This window comes from Adiantum capillus-veneris, chromosome 17 (assembly GCF_014529385.1).
Source record: "Adiantum capillus-veneris isolate H3 chromosome 17, ASM1452938v2, whole genome shotgun sequence".
NCBI lineage: Eukaryota > Viridiplantae > Streptophyta > Polypodiopsida > Polypodiales > Pteridaceae > Adiantum > Adiantum capillus-veneris.
The window spans coordinates 143236047-143256664 of NC_140947.1; the positions used below are offsets into that span (position 1 = coordinate 143236047).

The following is a 20618-nucleotide window of genomic DNA, read 5'->3' on the forward strand; positions in this document are numbered from 1 at the left end:
CTTGGTTGGCAGAGCCCTTGCAATCAATCAGGTTCCACTTGCGATGGCTTGGTTCACCACATGTCACATGACTTCACTTTGAGATCATGGCACATTTGAAGCGCCTAGTGTGTAACTTTATGTGGGGTGGCTTAGATGGATCTATTGACATATGGCTACGAGTTCATTGGGATAAAGCTATGTTACCTTGTTTTCACTGCAGAGGAGGCACCTCTTATGAGGTTGTGCATATGGCAAGGAAAGCCCCTAGTGAGTTGGACTTGGAGCTTGGTGAGTGGTAGCGGCCTTCTTTGCAGGAGGATGGCGCCCCTCTTTTCTTTTTTCGAGTACACTATCTCTCTTGGGATGAAACTTATCCTATGGACACAACACGTAGCTCATTGTCTACGTCAGTATGAGGTATGTCAAGATCAGCACATCTATCGTGCTTTTCAGCGACAGTTTTGGTCATGCATCTGGACCCTCAGGATCTGTTGTAGGATGTGCCATTTCACATAGAGGATAGTGCATATAGGATAGCTTGGTGGCACTTGGGCTTTGGTCACTGCTCATGATCTGACTTGTCAGAGATGTACTTTACAGCCGGAGTCTTTGAGGCACTGTTTCTGGATTTTTCCATACGCTCATCCAGTGTGGAGTGGAGTTTGTTGTTTGTTGATTAGAGTGGGCAAACATGATGGTTTCGTCACTCGTGACGTGGGGGGAAGTTGCATAGATTTTGCAATTTCCACGGTCACACCTTATCTAGGGCTTGCCGATAGATCCAGTCTTCACACTCACTTCACTAGGATATAGACCAGACACTCTACAAATGATTACAGATGCAGATGACCAGTTGGACTTCTACTAGCGAGATACAATTTTTACTATGATCTATACAATCACTCTTTGGACCATGTGAAAGGCTTGTTGTGCTCACATTCTGGGCTCACAGTCTTCCCCTACATCCACCACTTTGATAGTCATTTGGACTGAGATGTTGCATACTCTTCGTAGTTATTGGGATACTTCAGCAGGCTCCTCAAGGGAGTAGAGCGGCGTAGATGCTCCTTTCTTCACACATGGGCGAGATCTTCAATCTTTTTTAGTTGGGATCATGGTACTCACATCATATGGCATTATACACCTCCCTAGTGGTTCATTTTACATTCATCATACAAGCCACCTTGATATCCACATAGCCCTCACATTGTTATCACACTTTTGTACTTCCTCTGGGTGATAGGCCATTGAGCATCTCCAGAGGTCTTTTTTATACACATAATACAGCCTCCTTTGCACACACGCGTGCACACACACACAAAAGGAGAGAGAGAGAGAGAGAGAGAGAGAGAGAGAGAGAGAGAGAGAGAGAGAGAGAGAGAGAGAGAGTCGTCTTTTAACAAGTTGTGCATATGTTCTTTAACCAATTGTGTTGCTAATGCTCGTAGCCTATCTTTAGATAATATAGTTTGCATTTTGTAAGCTCCTTGGATGGACTTGACTTGTCAGCCGTGATATGGCCATTAGCTTGTAGTTTGGAATTATTGGTGTGCTACCTTCTTCATCCTTGTCCCTTTAGTTCTTTTTTCTTTTTTAACGTCTCAATGTTCAGCTTTGGGAAGTTTTGTTTGTGCAGGATTTCATGTTGTCTTGGAGAAAGTTTTGGTCCTTTTTGACATTGTTAGTGCATGTTGAGAAGTTGACTTGAATGGAGACAATTAAATTTTGTTTTGACGTTTGCTTTCCAACAGAAAGGCTTCTGTTGCTCATGGGTCATTGCCTTTGTTTGCAGATGTTACGGCGCATTATCTTTGAAGAGTCCAAGAGTCCATCTATCTTTATTTTTTCCTTAAAATTTTGTAAGTATGTGCTGATTTACTTTTATTGTAGGTTTTTGTCGTGCTCAAGTACAAAGTAGCTCTTCTGTAAACTTTATGTTGCTCCTATGAGGGAATTACAATAGGTTTTATACCGAAAGTGTCAATTCCTATGAATTTGAAAGTCAAAAATCAGTGTATAGGATGTCTGCAACCACTGAGGCTTGATTCTATGAATTTTTTGTTCATCCCATTATATCGTAATCAAATGCTTCATTTTATGGTATCTGTATGTATAAAATTGTGCCTATGCACAAGAACAAGAGTTATTTGGCTCTAGTGTGATGGCTTGAATTTTTTGAACAGAAAGTAGTCAATTTTACTCATAATTTTCATACAGGCTCCACTAGGGGACGATAAGATTTATTTTTAGGGAGTTTTCAAGAGCAGATCAACTATTGGGCATTGGCGAGGTTAGTGGGATGTTGGCGTTGATGGGTGTGTAGTCGTGTGGTTAACTACCATCAACTTATGAGTGTCTTTTGTGAATTTGTTCAATAACATGTGAAAACCATGTTTTCAAGAGTACGTAGATTGCACACCATGACGTTTTTGCAGTGGATTGATTTTGCACAAGTTTCTTATTATCATTTGTGGTGCATATTCCTCATCAAGTACCTCTTTGTTAATTGTTTCTTCAATTAATGCATGTCTTGTAGTGTGTGATAGCTACTATGGATTATCAGGCTGGGACGGAGTTGCAGCTTTATGGTTTACACATATACAAATTGGGCTGGTAGTCTACTTGATCGGCGATGTACCAGTAGATTTATGTTCGCACTTGGGCATGCTGCTATCACATGGATTAGCAAAAAGCATGCGTGTTGCAGTGGCAAATTGTGAGTAGCATGGCTGCAAATGCTACTTGGAGAGTTGGGGATACAGATTGGTTGTCATTTATTGTGACAACCTCAATATCATACAATTGGTGTGGAAACTAGCGTTCCGTGCGAGGATGAAGCACATTGAGTTTTTAGTTCATCCTCACCCTCTTTTGATAGCTCAGACAATTCCTCTACCTCTAAGTCTAGTGACGAGGATAGGAGGAGCAAAAAGAGGAGAAAGACTCAGAGACACAACAGAGGCAAGAAGAAGGCAAAGAAGAGCCGATCCCACAAAAGTGTGAGGGTAAGCCTAACTTGGGGCACCACGTGGGAATGTTTACTAGCCACCTAGGAAGAGATAAATTTTGACATGGTCCAATAGCAAAAGGATACAACCCATCTAACTAATTGTAAAGCACCGAGCCTATATATATTAGAGGCTATTTTCTAATGAAGCATTGCACTTTGAGTCCTATCATTGTGTTTATACTCTCTCTCTCTCTCTCTCTCTCTCTCTCTTCATTAGGGAGTACGCTTCCGCATCAACTAACCCATCAAGTGATATCAGAGCAGACGGTTCACACCTAGGCCTATTAATTACTGTTGCATTAGCATTCTTAATAATCCCACTTCCCAATCACCACTTGGGCACGAGCATGCTCCACTACCCTTTGGTGATTAGAAGAGGAGGAAGTTGCAATTAGAATTGATTTCTTTGTATTTAGTGCTTGTTTACAATCTTCAATCAGCCTTCACACTTAGTATGTTTTTTTCATAGTTTCGTCTCCAATTAGTTTTTTAATTATTTCATAATCCCCTCGCATTAGGAGGGTGGTGTGGGAGAAGCCCTTGCCAAGAGCTTTTTGTCGACTATCTCCTTACTCTAATTGGGCTCCATCGGTGCAATTAATTACTCGATTAATAAGTGTGTCATTACTGCAAAACTGTAGCTCAAAAGACTTTTGTGTGTGTGTGTGCGCGCCCTTTTGTGTTACGTGCAACAATACCCTTATCTATGTGAAACCTATGTGTCAGCCATGTGAACCAAAACATATAAAGTCTTTGTACAACCCCAAGTTTGGCTTAAGGGGGTGATTGTAATGGTAAGCCTAGCTTGTGGCACCATGTGGGAATGCCTACTAGCCACCTAGGACGAGATAAATGTTGGCATGGTCTAATAACAAAAAGATGCAACCCATCTAGCCAATAATTGTAAAGCACCAAGCCTATACTAGAGGCTATTTTCTAATGAAGCATTGCACTTTGAGTCCTCTCATTGTGTCTATACTCTCTCTCTCTCTATGCTCTTACTCTTGGCATAACCTAACCCTAATCACCATCTCTCTAACCCTAATCCTAACACCTTGGTTAAGCTAAGGCTTCACTCTCCAAAGCCTAATGCTAACCATTGGTGATTAGGGAATACGCTTCTGCATCGACTAACCCATCAAGAAGATCTTTTGATGGTTCGGATGAGGATTCTTTCTCCTCAAATAGTTCGGATTCTGATGAGCCGATGTTTTCCACCAAGAGGAAGTATTTGTACAAAGCCAATCAGTTGGATTTCCTTGAGGATAAGGGCAAGAAGCCTAAGGATTTCAAGGAGGGTTGGCAGACAATAAAGGTCGACACTTTCTCGGGCTTCAAGGATACCCACAAGGCCCTCGCTTTCATCCAACAATTTGATATAGCTTACTCCGGAGGACGCTCCAAGGTCCGGAGGGCGGCATCTTATCTCAAGTGGAATGCACATACCTGGTGGTCTATATCGCTTATACGGAGAGGCACCAACAAAGTGGCTACAATTTAAGCGTGTTTTTACTTCTTCATAACTCTGAATACTTTAAAGAGGGTAAATGTTACGGTTGTGAGAAACAAGGGTATGTGTGTGCCAGGCTCTAACAAAGCACCTAAAGAACAGTCAGAGGATAAGCGAGAGAGTTCTAGAGTAGCGGAGAAGCGAGCAAAGAAAGCAAAGACCAAAGCAGGATTGGTAGCAGATTTTTTGGGGATCGACCCTGAACAAATGGAGGAAAGTACGGAGCTCTGCAGAGCGTGGGGCAAAGTACAAGATCAAGAAGCCTTCATTTTCTTTGACGGAGGTGTCAAGGCCAGCTGCATCTCGATGGAATTACCGGCTCGACTTGGAATTACGCCAGATGAAATGGGACCTTTGACTTATGCAGTTCTAGCGGCACCAAGATGGGACGTTGTCATTACACCTGTCATAGGCAAACTTCGTTTGCATTGTGAGGGGTATCTAGGGCACGAGGATGTAATGTGTAGATTGATGGTGAATACTCAGGATGAGTGCCCAGTGCGTACCCATTGCCCAAGGTTCCTTTTACTGAATGAGAGAGTTCCTTTTACTTCATGAGAGGTGCAAATACTAGAGAGGAAAGAGAGAATCATATTGTGAGTGAAGGTTCTGTGAGAGAGAGAGAGAGAGAGAGAGAGAGAGAGAGAGAGAGAGAGAGAGAGAGAGAGAGAGAGAGAGAGAGACACCAGATGGGGTCCCAAAACCCCCTCTCTATTGCTAGAGAGGTATTTGCTTTAGATTGCAGAAATGTTGATACAATGGTCCTACATGTTGAGATGCTGATGGGATCTTGCGATAGGTGCTTGGATCTGCGAGGCGAAAGGCTGAAATGCAAAATGCTAGGGATGTTGAATAGGATTTGCGAATGCTTATGAGGCTATGGGCTGATTTGCTATTGCCGGTGTCGGCGATGGGCTGAAAACTGAAAAACACTGGCTGATCTGAGGGCTGAATGTGAAAACGCTAGCTGATCTATTGCGGAAATCTGAAAATGCTGGCTGATCTGGTACGATGGGTTGAATTCTGGTAACGCTGGTTGATCTGGTACAATGGGCTGAATTCTGAAAACGCTGGTTGATTTGGTGCAAAAACACCAGAGAGGTGCTGAGGTACTGCGGGTACTTGGTACTTGTATTGTAGGTACTGATTTATGCTTAAGAAGTGACCTCTAGGGTCACTTATATATGGGATTAAAGGCTCAGTCGGACAATGCATTTGAAAATCCCACGATTTCTAAAATGATGCAAAAATGTCACTTATTGATAAGTTGATGAACTACTAATAAGAGGTGATTCACATACAGATAAATACCTAGGCTTGGTACTAATGCAATTGTATGGGAACACTTTTCAATGCTTACTCATAGTAGACACTAGCTATGCTCATGTGCAATTAGAGGGTATGTAACTAATCTAAAGTGCCTAGACATGCATGTCTTGCTTACAGGCTCACCATAACACTCTCTAGGTTGTCCTAAACTCTAGAAATAGGAGTTAGCTTGTCCACATGCACATAGGGTTAGATGTGCACGAGACATCCCTCCCTTTTCAAGGTAAGGTATTGGTACCGAAGTGCATGGCTTCCGTGTAGTCCTCCAACAACTCCACGGGATCTGCAAAGAAATCTTTGTCAGCCCACTCTGTTGCGTGGTACTGTGATACTTGAATTAAAAAAAGGAATGTAATGCTTGCTTGTTTGGGCCGCGCCGAAATCGATGCAGGAAAATCTGCTTCGGCTCCATGTCTTTAACTTTGTCTATGATCTCGGGTTCATCTTCTTCTAGAATCTCCTTTGGAGGATCTCCCTGATACAACTTCAACTACAATTTCATTGACAAATCTTTTACTTTTTGGATGACTAGAAAAGGACTATCCTTTCTAAATGATTGTGGATGGAACGCAAACAAAAAATGTGACGGAGTGCCAAACCCTTCAACGAGTACATGCCAAAAACGTGATTTAAACTTCACTTTTCTACCTAAAACTATCGATTTTGGAAAACCATAAAGGGAATACCAATGCTTAATGGACAATCGTGCTAATGCTTTTGCGGTGACCGTGTTTTGCCAAGGACAAAATGTATTGACATGATCTATAGTGGTGAAACATTGTGTATTCCTTGAATGCAAACTTTCTACCCTTCCTAGAGAAATCTTCATCCTTGTGTGCTCATTCATCCATGAGTGAATCATGTGTGTTGTTCAAAATGGTCTTCCTATGAGAAGGTAACACACAAAGATGGTGACGAAAATAAAAGACTCAAAAAATGCATACTACCTATTCATGCGAATAAAAGATACTTTCTGAATGGGTACTGTGGACCTCGACTTGGGAGCCAAGATCTGTCTTCGTGACTGATCGTATCTGCAATTGGGTTAGCTTTACTAGGAACATAATCAATCAAACCATCAAATTGCTCACAAGACTAGAACCATAGCTTGACGGTCACTCCAAAATACACTAGGCATGGTGGGTTGGAGCCAATTGAGAGCTTGATGACCAATACTGACACTGGAATCTCTACCTTACACAAAATGCTTCTCAGCTTTAGAGAATGAATGACAGAGAGAGGTTCCTTTTCATGCAATGACTGATTCTTTTCTGAACTGTGTGAATGTGTACTGAGAGATACTACCGGATTGCGTGCTTTATCCTCTTTCAAAACATGAGAGTGAGAGATCAATGGCAAGGAAGAAATACTATGCTCACAACGAATAACCACATGAGAGACACCTTTAATAGAGAGAGTAAGAGGGTTTTCTTTCCAATTAACTTGTGGATCAAACTCACGAAGCCACTTTATGCCAGATATCACATTACAACCAGACAGAGGAGAAATAACAAACTTAAGACAAAACCTACGTTTTGAACTGAGACTGTTACTCTAGGACATTCATGCGTAAGTGAGGAGTGGATGCTAGCATCAAATCCAGAGAGCACAATGGGATCCGTTGGAGTAGCTTCTAAACGTGCGCTCTTCACAAGAGAATCACTAATCACATGATCCATACTACCAAGATCAAATAAGATCACAAGGTGCCGATTACTCCCATGACCATAACACTTCATGTGAGACTGTTACAGACTCGGACACTGCAAGTCAAGAATCAATTGCGACAGCACCAAATAACCACTTCAAAACAATTCACAGATCACAACAGATTTTCACTGGCCCGGCGGAGTTCCGTGCCTAGAGATATTGGCCCCAAAGACCGGCGCCCCTTTCGGTATTTTTGTATGTATTAATCAATCATCAAAGTACAAGAGAGCGGTTAGGGTTTCACTCTCAGACTCTGCGTCCAGATGCTCTCAGAAGTGAGCCCTAATCCACTAATTTAAAAGTTACAAGGGATGCCCAAAAGCAGAGCCCCAAAAGCTTAAAAATCAAAAGCAGTTTCTCTCTCTCTTAATGAGAGCAAAATAAAGCAGATCAAATCTCTCTCTCTCTCTCTCTCTCTCTCTCTCTCTCTCTCTCTCTCTCTCTCTTTTTCTCAAAGCGTAGCCAAAAAGCATGTGTAGCGTCGGTAGCTGCTTTTCTCAGCTTCCGCAAAATCTGGGATTCCGTACCTGCTGCCACGTGGCACTGGCGCCAGCCTTTTAGGGTTTCCAACCACTTAGGGTTTCAGCCAGCAGTTAGGATTAGGGTTTCCAAAAATTAGGGTTTTTTTGAAAATTAGGGTTTTTGAGAGAAATTAGGATTTGCAGGATTTTTAAAGTTTTTGACAGAAATTAGGGTTTCTGCTGTCAGTAGCCACGTCATCACTTTGTGACATACCTCCCTCTTGAAAGCATTGTAATCGACCGCGATTACGCCTGCAAAACCGACAGAAGCCATAAACCATCTTAGTAGACACTGACTGTTAGTACCTACGTACTAGGAACACACATCTAGCACATGTACCAAATCGACAGTCACAACACATGACATCACAGGACATTCAACATTCATTCGTATCTTAGACCATGATTTATCGGCAATGTAGCTAGCAATCGCATCTAGATCCAATCGGGACCTCATCGATGTCCGATTGACTAACCCCTATTGCAACCATGTCTATTCGAGATCAATCATACCAAAATGCTGCAGTCATTTCGTCTATCAGTTCCTGCACTCAAAAGAAGTCAAGAACAAATCAGTATCATTATCAGGAATTCCATTTCATAAAGTCATCCAGCAGAATACTGTCAGCTCTCAGTATCCCTGAAGCTCAAAGAGACATCAGTGACTTTAGTATCAAAATCAAGGCATCTGTTGACAAAGGAGCGGAGCGACTCCCCTCTTGTGCATCCCACTGCACCAGATCTCCGGCCAAGCTAAAATCTAGGTTCCGTTTGGAATAGACTATGCTAAACCAAAAGCATCGAGGTAAAGTTTCACAATCTGAGGAGTATCTGCTAGGTTCTCCTCCCCCATCCACTTCGCATCCAATGCAGGATAGTTCTTGAACTTAACCAAGAACCGCCTTCGGACTTTACCTTTAGTCTCGTATCTTTATGTGCCAAAAACAAGGATCTCCTCGTTTTCTTCCACTTCGGGTTGCTCATTAGGCTCCCCATCATCATGCACATCACCCTTAAAAGGTTTCAAGAGACACATGGAATGCATTGTGAATCCTTCAAGTATTTGGCAGTTTCAATCGGAAGGAGACATCATTTATCTTTTCAGTAATCTGGAAAGGTCCGTAGTATCGCATACTAAGCTTTGGAAAAAACCTCTCCTTTCCCTTTTTCTTTCTTAGGCGTGCCTTTTCAAAACGTAAGAGCACCCAATCATCCTCCTTCAATTTCAAGTCGCGACGAGCCGATCCGCTGCCTTTTTCTGTCGTTCTTGAGGCTCCTGCAAAGTCTCGCGAACCTTGGCAAAAGCCGTATCCAAATCTCGCGAATATTCATCCTCTTCAAATATCTAATCTTTCGTGCTCCGGAAGGATGGAACCTTCGCAGCACTTTCCACAATCTCAAATGGTGTCTTCCCCGTCGAAGAGTGTATCGTGTTATTGTAGGCAAATTCCACCAAAGGTAAGTTCTTTTCCCATTGAGTCTTCTTATCCGAGATACAAGACTCCAATTAATCTAAAACCGCTGAATTTGCAATCTCTGATTGCCCGTTAGTCTGCAAGTGGAACGATTAACGAGAACTGCAACCGCGTGTCAATGTTCTCCCAAATTGCCTTCAAAACAAACTCATAAATCTGGGGTCTCTGTCGGAGACAATTGTCTCAGACGTGCCATGTAATCGAAAAATCATCGTGATCATTCTGTGTTCTCGGGAGATCAAATATGAAATCCATTGCAATACTTTCCTAGGGGTGGGTGGGTATGGGTAAAGGCTGTAACAATCCGTGAGCCTTATGCCTGTTAAACTTGACCTTCTGGCATACTGCGCACAAACTCTTCCACATCCTTTTTATCTCTCTACCCCTTTCATGGTGGTAGCAATGCCGCGGTGACCAGTAAAAGGTGGACAGTGGCATTCAGTCATAACCTTTTCCCTCAACGGCTGTGTAATGCACAACATGGTTTTTCTCATCAAGTAGCCTTCTCGAAGGGAGTATCCTACTACTGTCTCCCCATCCCGTATCTGTGTGAAAATATCTGCAAAATCTGTATCTGTGGCATACTGATCGACCATATCCTCGAAGCTCCTATGATGTATCGCGGAAATAGCCAGAACCAATGGCTTCCGAGACAAAGCATCTGCCACCACATTCTTCTGTCCCTGCACATGGACAATCTGGAAGTGAAACTGTGACAAGATGTTCGTCCACCGCATCTGCTTTTCCGAAAACTGCTTCTGTGACAAGAAGTAGCGCAAACTCTGATGGTCTGTAAAGACGGTAAAATCCTCTTCGAGTAGGTAATGCCGCCACTGAGTAAGAGCATGGATAACCTCCAAAAGCTCTTTCTCATATATCTGTGCTGTCATCTCTAGGCTAGAGAACAATCGGCTCTCGTAAGCAATGACATGGCCTTCTTGCATCAAGACCGCACCCAGACTACGACCACAAGCATCACAATATACTTCAAATGACTTCTGCAAGTCCGACAAAGTCAAATCTGGTCCTGTAGTCAATTTCTTATCCCACGAGAAAGGGATTCCTTTCTGTATCAAGATATGCAAAGGGGAAGCAACCTCTGCAAACTTTCGTATGAACCGTCTACAGTACGAACACAGTTCCAAGAAGCTTTCAACTTCATGGACATTGTTCAAATCGGGCCAATCACAGATAGTGTCTATCTTGGCCGGATCCATTTGCACTCCTGTTGCTGAGACAAAGTGTCCAAAAAAAAAAAAAAGTATCTCTGAAGCATATGATCTCTGTGTTCTGCTTCATTCTTGGAGAAAACAATGATATCATCAAAGAAAGTGCCAACAAATAGCCTGTACTCTTGAAAAAAAATCCTGTCCATCATCCGGTTAAATGTCGCAGGAGCATTGGTTAAGCCAAAAGGCATCACCAAAAAACTCAAATAATTTAAAAGGTAGTCTGGAAGGCTGTCTTGTAGACGTCTCCCGTCGCGATTCGGATATGATGATATCCACTCTTCAGATCAATCCTGCTGAAGGACGAGGATCCTTGTAACCTGTCGAGTATATCATCGATCCTAGGAATCGGAAATCTGTTCTTGATGGTGATTTTGTTGAGAGCGCTATAATCGATGCACATTCTCCAAGATCCGTCTTTCTTCAAATCCAACAACAGTGGAGAGCAATACAGTGAAGTAGTATGCTGGACAAGACCCTTTTCCAAGAGGTCTTTCACTGGGTTCATAATCTTTTCATTCTGTACTCGGCTCACACAGTAAGGTGGCCGGTTCGGTGGCGTGCTTCCAGGTATGAGGTCAATGGTCTAATCTTCAGGCCCTCTGAAAGGCAATCGGCATGAGTGTGGAGAAAAAGCTTGGCGTTCTTTTGATCAGGTCAAAACATATTCAACCTTTATCCATCGTTCAGTTCTCTCCCAAAAGAATGAGTAAAGAAATTGAAGTTCATCAAGTACAATCTCTGAGCCCTTCATTTATCAAAGTCGCTTTCTCGGCCCGGTAGTCAACCACGGCGTAGTTCTTGTGGTACCAAGGGATCTTGAGTAGAATGTCACTCTCGTGCTCTGAACACCCCTGTCATTGCAAACGAAGTTTGCCAATGCTTGGTGTAATGGCAATATTCCATCCGGGTGCTAGTCGAACTACCTCCGCCTATGGCGTCAGTGTGTCGGGCGTAATTCCAAATCGTGCCGCCAATTCCAAGTGAAAAGAAGTTTGCCTTGGCTCCTTTGAAAGAGCTTCCTGATCCTTCACTTTACCCCAAAAGCGGCAAAGTTTGTACTTTCATTCATTAGATTTGGTGTAGGTCCCACGCCATGTGGTACCAATTCTCCTTTTCTATCTGCCTTTTCTGCCACGTTCCTCAGTTGCTCTCGAACTCTCAGGCCTGTCGTCGTCTTTATCATTCTGTTCTTGCTGTGCCTTTTTAGGGCACTTCGCGGAGATATGTCCATGTTCCCCGCATCCAAAGCACTTTCCCTCTCTGATGAAGCGAGCTCTCTCCTCAGGAGTAAGCTTGGGTCGTGCATCCTTTTTCTCTGGGTTGAATGAAGAGGCGGATAGAAAAGAGCTCCAGAATCTTTCACAATAAGCATTGATTGTATGGTCATCCGAAGATGGTTCCAAGCAGCTCGTACATCTCGTTCATATTCTTGCGTCAACCAAGAAGAAATAAAAAGCTTCTTAAATTTCAGCCATTTAACTGGCGCAGTCTTGTTTAAAAGAAGCGCGGACCACCAAGTACGAGCATTCCCCTTAAGGTAAGAGGCAACTCTCTGAATCTTGGAGTGCTCTGAACAGCGTCCTCCCACGAAAGCGATGTCAAACTGCTGTATAAAAGACAAAGCCTTCGAAGCATCTGAGTATCCTGAAAAAGTATCAAACTCGATCGAGTGGCCACCTTCCTTAAACTCTCGGACTTTCTTGCTTTTATCTTCGAGAAAGTCATATTGGTTGGCTTTGTAAAAATTCTTCTTGTTCGCATAAAAGTTTCCATCATCAGAATCTGAGCTGTCTGTAGACGAGTCCTCAGTAGAATTGTCAATCTTTGGGCGAGATTTAGCCTTCTTTGCCTTTTTCTTGCCCTTTCCGAAGCTTTGTTTCTTGCTTCGCTTTTTACCTTTTCTGTCTGCTTCGCTCGAATCTGAAGAGCTAGAAGAACTGTCAGAAGAAGAAGAAGAAGAAGAACTGGGTACTCCTTCAAATCGAACACGCTTCTTCTGTTTCTTTGCCTTGTCAAAAGTCGACTGACGACCCAAATATCCCGGGAAGTCAGTGCTTTTCTTCTGCTTTTTGCCGTGCTTTTTGGCTTTCTTTTGCGCGTCAATAAGCTGAGCAATCCGTGCATCAACCACCTCTTGTAATTCCTTCTCTGAATAGTGTTTGTGATCAGAAGGTTTCTTGAGAGCGGGTTTTAGGGGTGGTGTAGTGGTTTTCTGCCACTGCGCATGCACTTCCTGAAAAGAAGTTCCGCTCATATATTTTGCCAATTTTGGATCCTTCGCAAAATTGAGCATCATCTTTGCATCGCTGATCAATTGACGACGCTTCATCTCTCTTTGCTCCGCATGAGTAGGCCGAGGCGGGCCATACTCTTTGTTTGAATCTTCGTTGTGATCCCTGCCCGCATCTCCAGATGCAGAGGGAGTCGACTGATCCTTGCGTGAAGCCATAGGTGCCGCAGGAAAAAAATTGGGGATCGGATTTCCCGTAGAAGAGAAATCGGCCGTGTGCTGATACCACTATTACAGACTTGGACCCTCCAAGTCAAGAATCTATCGCGACAGTACCAAATAACCACTTCAAAACAATTCACAGATCACAATAGATTTGCACTGGCCCGACGGAGTTCCGTGCCTAGAGATATTGGCCCCAAAGACTGGCACCCCTTTCGGTATTTCTTTATGTATTAATCAATCATCAAAGTACAAGAGAGCAGTTAGGGTTTCACTCTCAGACTTTGCGTCCAGATGCTCTCAGAAGTGAGCCCTAATCCACTAATTTAAAAGTTACAACGGATGCCCAAAAGCAGAGCCCCAAAAGCTTAAAAATCAAAAGCAGTTTCTCTCTCTTAATGAGAGCAAAATAAAGCAGATCAAATCTCTTTTTCTCTCTCTTTTTCTCAAAGCGTAGCCAAAAAGCATGTGTAGCGTCGCTAGCTGCTTTTCTCAGCTTTCGCAAAATTTGGGATTCCGTACCTATTGCCACGTGGCACTGGCGCCAGCCTTTTTAGGGTTTCCAGCGACTTAGGGTTTCAGCCAGCAGTTAGGGTTAGGGTTTCCAAAAATTAGGGTTTCTGAAAATTAGGGTTTCTGGCAGAAATTAGGGTTTGCAGGATTTTTAGGGTTTCTGACAGAAATTAGGGTTTTTGCTGCCGGTAGCCACGTCATCACTTTGTGACAGAGACTCATCTAGATGATCATTAGAAACTTGGGGCGCATTAGTTTGCTCATTTATGCCACTAACAGAAGATGTGGGTTTTGTGGGTTCTTTGGATGCTTTCTTAAGACAATCTCTTTTCACGTGACTGTTAGTGTGACATTGCAAACATCTTCCTTCTTTTCCATAAAAAAATTATTCTTCAAGACTCAACCAACCTCTTACTATTCCTTGAGGAGATTTTTCGTCAGGTGTTAACTTAGGGATTTCCTTAGTTTTATACTTTCTTTGGTTCTCACTGTTAGGTAAAGAATTCTGTGCTCTAGGTGTAATGGAAGATTGAGAAGGCGAAGAATTACCATTCTTACCATTGTTCTTGCCATTGAGAAGGCGAAGAATTATCGTTCTTACCATTGTTTGTACCATTCTGTTGGTTTTGAGGGGTACTTGACTTCTTCTCCTTGGGCTTAGCTTTGTTGTGCTTCATGTCTTGCTCGAGAGTGATCCTGACGGCGTCATTGTAGTCAGTGGGCTTTAAGCTTTCACGTCGTATTTGATGTACTTGTCCAAACCAAAGAGGAAAATCTTCGTGCAATCCTCATCTGACTGGCGTAATTAAACACCTATCTACAAAATACGGTTAGAAAAAGACATAACTGGAGTGCCATTTTGCTCGAGGCCTCTCCAATCCTCTTTCAACCGATCAAGATATTGCAGTGGCATAAAACAAGCCTTGAGCTTGTCTTGGAAGTCGACCAAACTGAAGGGCAATGGCTCGCCATCCGTGGCACGATCAAGGTGCTCGGCCATCTGTGCCTCTTGCTAGGCCTAATACCAATTAATGGCATCACCCGACAAATACCTGGCAACAGTCAAAACTTTACTGTTATTGTTTTTCTTGTTAGTTGCAAAGTAAGCATTAAATTGATGCAACCAAGAATAAATCACAGAAGCACCCATCTTACCATCATACTTACTGAAAGTCAACTTCTCCGTGATTGGATTGTTGAAGTCGTCTCTACTTGTTCTACGTGATGACTCGTCAACCTCCTTCAATGGGTCTCTCTTTGAGGATAGCATTTGGAGGACCAAGTCTTGCATGCGTTGGTCTCGTAGCGCCTCATGCTCTAGCTCCATAGCTACCCTCTTTTCTTCAGCAGCTATACGAACAGTCACCACCCGAAACGGAAATGGGAGAAATGGAAACGAAAAAACCGGTTTTTCGGAGTTTCGCCCAAGGCAGAAACGGTTGAGAAACGGCACTTTTTATTTCAATTTGTAAACAATGTATTTCATAAACCAAGTAGCCTAGGAAGGGCCATAGGTGTATTCAGAATCGAAAAATGAGAAGACCTAGTTCAAAAGTTTCAAACTTAACGCTCAAACACAGACAATAAAGGGAAAAGCTGCATTCAACACTTGGTTTTGCAAAGCTTAAATGGCAAAGCCTAGAATGTATTGTGGGAGATAAGGCTGGAGCTGTGTGTCTCGAAGTGGCTCGACCAAAATGATTGCTTTGATTCCAAAAGGCCAACAAATCATCTTCTATTCTTCTTGCCATCGTTACATCACCGTGCATAGACTTTGCCACATACTATTGAAATCCCTTGTGCTCATCTGACAGAAATTGGTCTTCACTACCCCAAATTGCACCTTTAAAAAAATGACATTGTGAAACGCCGTTTCGGCCGGTTGTGACTGTATAATAATACGTAGAGCTTCGCGTTCCCTTGCTAGAGCCATTCTTTCCCTTTTGATTGTGGCCCATTGAGTCTTCTGATGTAGCATCATCTCCATCATGGACTTCATCAAAGTCTCCATAGAATTTGGTGTAATCCGTGGTGTAGATGGGGATGGAGGAGGATCTTGAAATGGTCCTCTTGGTGTAGGGACTTCTTCTCCAATTCCACTTTCATCACCTTCATGCACAATATCCATCCCACTTCTTGTGATGACCATGCACTGAGTACTGTGGTACTTGGGGTCTTTAGGATACTTGGGTTCTTGGGTTACTTGGGTTCTTTGTATTACTTGGTACTGCTTGCAATCTGCGTATAAGAAGGCTTCTCTCTTACCCAAGCTCAACTCCCTCTTGCGGGTGCACCCCTTGGCGGCCTTGCGCTCACACCAAAGTTGCTTTTTCCTACCTCATGTCGATTGGCTTGCCGCAATGTGCAAGGTGTGCTCTCAACGAGTGGAAAAGAGGAATGAGGGGAGGTTGGACATCCCTTCTTTTTTGGGTTACCTGTCACTCATAAAAAAACACAGATTAGAGATATCGACATGCCCAATTGGTCCTGCAGGGCAAGGACACGAAGATTCTTTTAGAGAAAGAATCTTTAGGTTCTTTTCTTGAGTGATGATATCGAACACTATCAAAGAGCTCTGATACCAATGTAATGTGCAGCAGAAGTGATTGATGGTGAATGTTCAGGATGAGTGCTCAATGGGTACTCAAGGTTCCTTGTACGGAATGAGAGAGTTCTTTTTACTTCATGAGAGATGTGCAAAGACTAGAGAGAAAAGAGAGAATGATACTGTGAGTGAAGGTTGAGAGAGAGAGAGAGAGAGAGAGAGAGAGAGGACTGACACTAGATGGGGTCCCAAACCCCCCTAAGGGCCCCCCTCTCTATCGCTAGAGCGGCATTTGCTATAGATTGCACAAATGTTGATATAATGGTCCTAGACGCTAAGATGCTGATGGGATCTTGCGGTAGATGCTTGGATCTGCGAGGCTAAAGGTTGACAATGCAAAACTCTAGGAATGTTGAATGGGAGCTGCCAATGCGATGAGGCTATGGGCTTATTTGCTATCGCCGATGTCGGCGATGGGCTGAAAACTGAAAAATGCTGGCTGATCTGAGGGTTGAATCTGAAAACGCTGGCTGATCTGGTACAATGGGCTGAAGTCTAAAAACGCTAGCTGATCTGATGCGGGAATTTGAAAACGCCAGCTGATCTGGTACGATGGGCTGAATTCTGAAAATGTTGGCTGGGTTGGTGCAAAAACGCTAGAGAGGTGCTAAGATACTGTGGGTACCGACTTATGCTTAAGAAGTGACCCCTAGCCTCTAGGATCACTTCTATATGGGATTAAAGGCTGGGTTGGGCAATGCAACTTAAAATCCCACGACTTCTAACAGTTTTGCACTCAAAAAAAATTGCATGAGATAGTACACATCAATCAGATTCAAGTTCGGGAATCCCCATTTTCAATTTCCTTATTCGTAAAGTCATACAACAAAATATTGTCAGCACAGCAGTGTCCCTGAAATCCAAAGGGAAATTAGTGACTTTATTCCATCTAGGTGATCTGTGACAAAGGAGCGGAGTGACTCTGTCACGAGTTATTAACCATGTCACAGAGATGTGGCAACTGCTAACCTTGGTTGTTGGTTTCTTTCCAATGGGGTTTATTCTATTTGTTTTGAGACCCTCTTTTTGAAGTAGCAAACGGTCGGACATTGTATGGCCAATGTGAACGGTAGATTCACCCGCAGACGGGAAGTGGTCGGCACTGGAATTCGTATGGTAAGAGGATGTCTAGGCTCAGAGCAAGATCATACACTTTAGCAAGTTGGTGGATACTAGGAAGTGAACTCAATTAAGGCGTAAAGTCAAGGTGGGACTACCAACAATAAGTATCCGACAGTTGGGCCACATTGCACTTTTGGATGCGGTCCCAATGAGGATAGATGGTCAGAAGACCAGTGGGAGCCCAACGGAAGCATCTCCTAAAATTTAGGGAACTGCTATTTTGGGCCGTGAAATGTGTTCGTGTCATTACCTCCGGTATGACTAGGGGAACATTTTACAACTCTGCCGCGAAGTCAACTGGGCAACCGATCAGGATATTTTTAAGCGGAGAACCCGAAACGGGAAAATGCTTGAAAATGCGCCAAGTGGCAAATTCTCATGCACTTGCCTCTTCCAGAAAAATGGGCGCTGAATTTTTAAGCTGGGAAGGCCTCATTATGCAATCTGTCACAGGTTAAGAGCTATGGAGTGCTTCCTTTCCCTCTCATGTACAGTGTGGTGCCAGGAGTGATGCCCTGCACGCTACACACTGCTCTCTCTCTCCCCTATGTGCAGTTATGTGATGCTCCATAAGAGGGCTATTCATTTGACTGATGTACAGCTGTGTGGGTTCATGCTTTCGTGCTGAGGCAAGAGCCTCCTTGAGGAGGAACAGGGGTAGCTAACTGCTACTCCAAAGCAGGCACTAGTGAGGGTCATAACCTCACCATACAGGTGCAAAATCAGCGCTGTGTATGCGCTGTAATTTGACTGTTTTTCAGCCATACGGACGCCAGGACACTTGGGAATCGTGCCCCACTGGCAGAGGACAATAAGGGGACTGTTTGGGACTGAAAACAGGGCAAAAACCAGTAAATACAGCGTGCTGAATTTAGTGTTTTTGGGCAGGAATCAGAGGGTATACGCCAGTGCAAGTGAGTTCTAGCAGGGGAATTGGTTTCGCGCAAGTTTTGGGGTTGTTATGCTGCCGAAATTTGGCCAAATCAAATGGTATCTAGGTGGATACACGTGAAGGATTCCCAGGACCTTACCTTGTAATTTACCCTCCTAAAGAATAAAGAAATATCGAAAGGGGCGCCAATTTTGGGGCCTACAGGTTGTCGGCGTCTGCTCGGAGCATTCTAGCTTCCGAGCCGTGTGTGTGTATTCAAGTGTTAATTCCCGTCGCAAGTTCTCTTTGCTAAGTGCTCTGTGTGTGTGTCTAAAGTAAAGAATTTCGGGTGAAAGCCAACGCCTACCACCCTACGGGCCGGTTTCATGGTTCCGTTGTCGGGACATCAATCACTTTTTCCTCAAAGAGTGAGCCTGGATTGTTTAGGGTAAAGACACAGAGTGCACGAACAAGGGGATTACACTATGGCCGACAAGGGGAAGGGAATTATGGAGGAGGGTTCCTCTTCAAAGGACAGGCAGGAGATTCCTATGGTTTTTGAGATTGGTGAGAGCTCACGGCCACGTCAGTCTATACCTCCTGTCAATGTGAATGTCCCTCCAGTAGTACAGGGCTTTATGACAGGGCAACTTGAGGATGATGCGTTCAAGATTCAGTTAGTTGCCGCGGTGAATGTCTTTTCGCAGCTGGTGCAGAATCCGAGGTTTATGGAATTCTTGCAAGCGCCACCAGTGCAGCAGCAAAATAGGCAACCTACACCGCGCACGGAGCTTGTTGATGCTCAAGCCCAGGTACTTCATGTGGCGCAAGAGGAAAGGGAACACTCGCATGTTGCGGAGTCGGGGGCTCCAAAGCAGGTTCCTCCCGTGCTTGAACAGGTGGCTAGAACGCCTATTCCACAGGTTATGCTAGTTCAGCCCGCCACCTTTCAGAGCCAGCATGCTGTCTTGAATGGACAGGGAGCTGGATACCAGGCTATGCACTCAGTTTTTCCACCACCCACGGTACATCCTGGGTATTTCGGGGGTGGATCAGTGTTCCAAAGTATGGCTGGTTATGTGCCTAGAAGTCAGCCGTACATGCCAGGAACAGTGTTCGGGGGTATGCAAGGCATCATGCCAAACCCCATGTATGGTAGTATCGGCATGCAGCAGGGTTTTCAGAGCAACCACGGCCAGTTTGGGGTGCCACAGGGTCATTTTGGCATGGCTGGTTTTTCTGGACAGCAGCCAGATATCGCACCTCTGACGCAAAATGTGAATGGCCAAGGCGTGCCGATGATGCCTAGTACAGTGTCCATGTTGCAGACCATTCCGTATGACAACTTGGGGGCACTAGAGAAGCCGAAGGCTTACAAAGAAGGTGGTGCAGCGGTAAAGTTCAGTACCTTCAGTGGTTTCGAGGATAAGACAAAGGCACTCACTTTCCTCCAGCAGTTTGATACAGCTTATGCGGGAGGGAATTTTAGAGAGGCCTCGAAGGTCAGGAAAGCTGCCACTTTCTTAAAGGACAATGCGCTTACATAGTGGACGACATTGTTAATGCAAGGACAGGCACCCGCCACTTGGGTTTACTTCAAGCAAATGTTTGCATCTGCTTGGCTATCAAATGAATTTGAAGCCGACGTCATGACAGATTGGCATCAGCTTACTGCAGCTTCGTGCAAGAGCTTGCTGGAGTACAATAGGAGGTTTTGTAAAGCATTACTCTCAGTGACCTCCTACAGATTTGTGCCATTGACAGAGCAGATAGAGAAGTACTGTTGTGGGCTGCCTAAAGGGCTTCGCGATTACTGTACAAAGAACAGAGTGGCTACTCTTACTCAGCTTATGGAAGTTGCGAACACTGGTCTTGCCTTGTTGAAAGGAGAGGACAGTGGATTTCCGAGCAATGACAAAGGAGGGCAGCAAAAGAAAAATTCAGCAAAGAAGCCCTTTGTGAAAACGGCTCCTGATGCGTCACAGGGGTCAGAAAAGGCCACCAAAGACGAGGATTCAGCCGGGACTTCTGGAGCGCAGGCAAAGAAACAGAAAAGGAAGCCTTTTGTGCGCAAGTCGCTCGAGGAAAAGAAGGTCCTAATGGCTGAGAACAAATGCTTTATATGCGAGCAGCCTGGTCACTTTTCTATCAATTGTCCACAAAGGAAAAGGCCAGCTGACTCAGAGGATAAAGAAGATCAGAAAGGCAAGAAGCCAAAACCCACGGCAGGTTTAGTGCCAGACATGGTGGGTGACAGGCCCAGCACAGATGCCAGTGAGTTATGCA

The 20618-nt window shown here is 44.0% G+C and overlaps 1 protein-coding gene across 4 annotated transcripts in view; it reads left to right on the top strand.

The window, feature by feature from the left end:
* The window catches only part of LOC147438230 (uncharacterized), a 57017-nt gene that overhangs the window by 11551 nt on the left and 24848 nt on the right, over positions 1–20618 (top strand). For all 4 annotated transcript variants that reach the window (XM_086487529.1, XM_086487530.1, XM_086487531.1 and 1 more), the window contains exon 4: positions 1775–1841. In XM_086487529.1, the coding sequence (XP_086343655.1) occupies positions 1775–1841 (67 nt within the window). The remainder of the gene's footprint in view (positions 1–1774; positions 1842–20618) is intronic.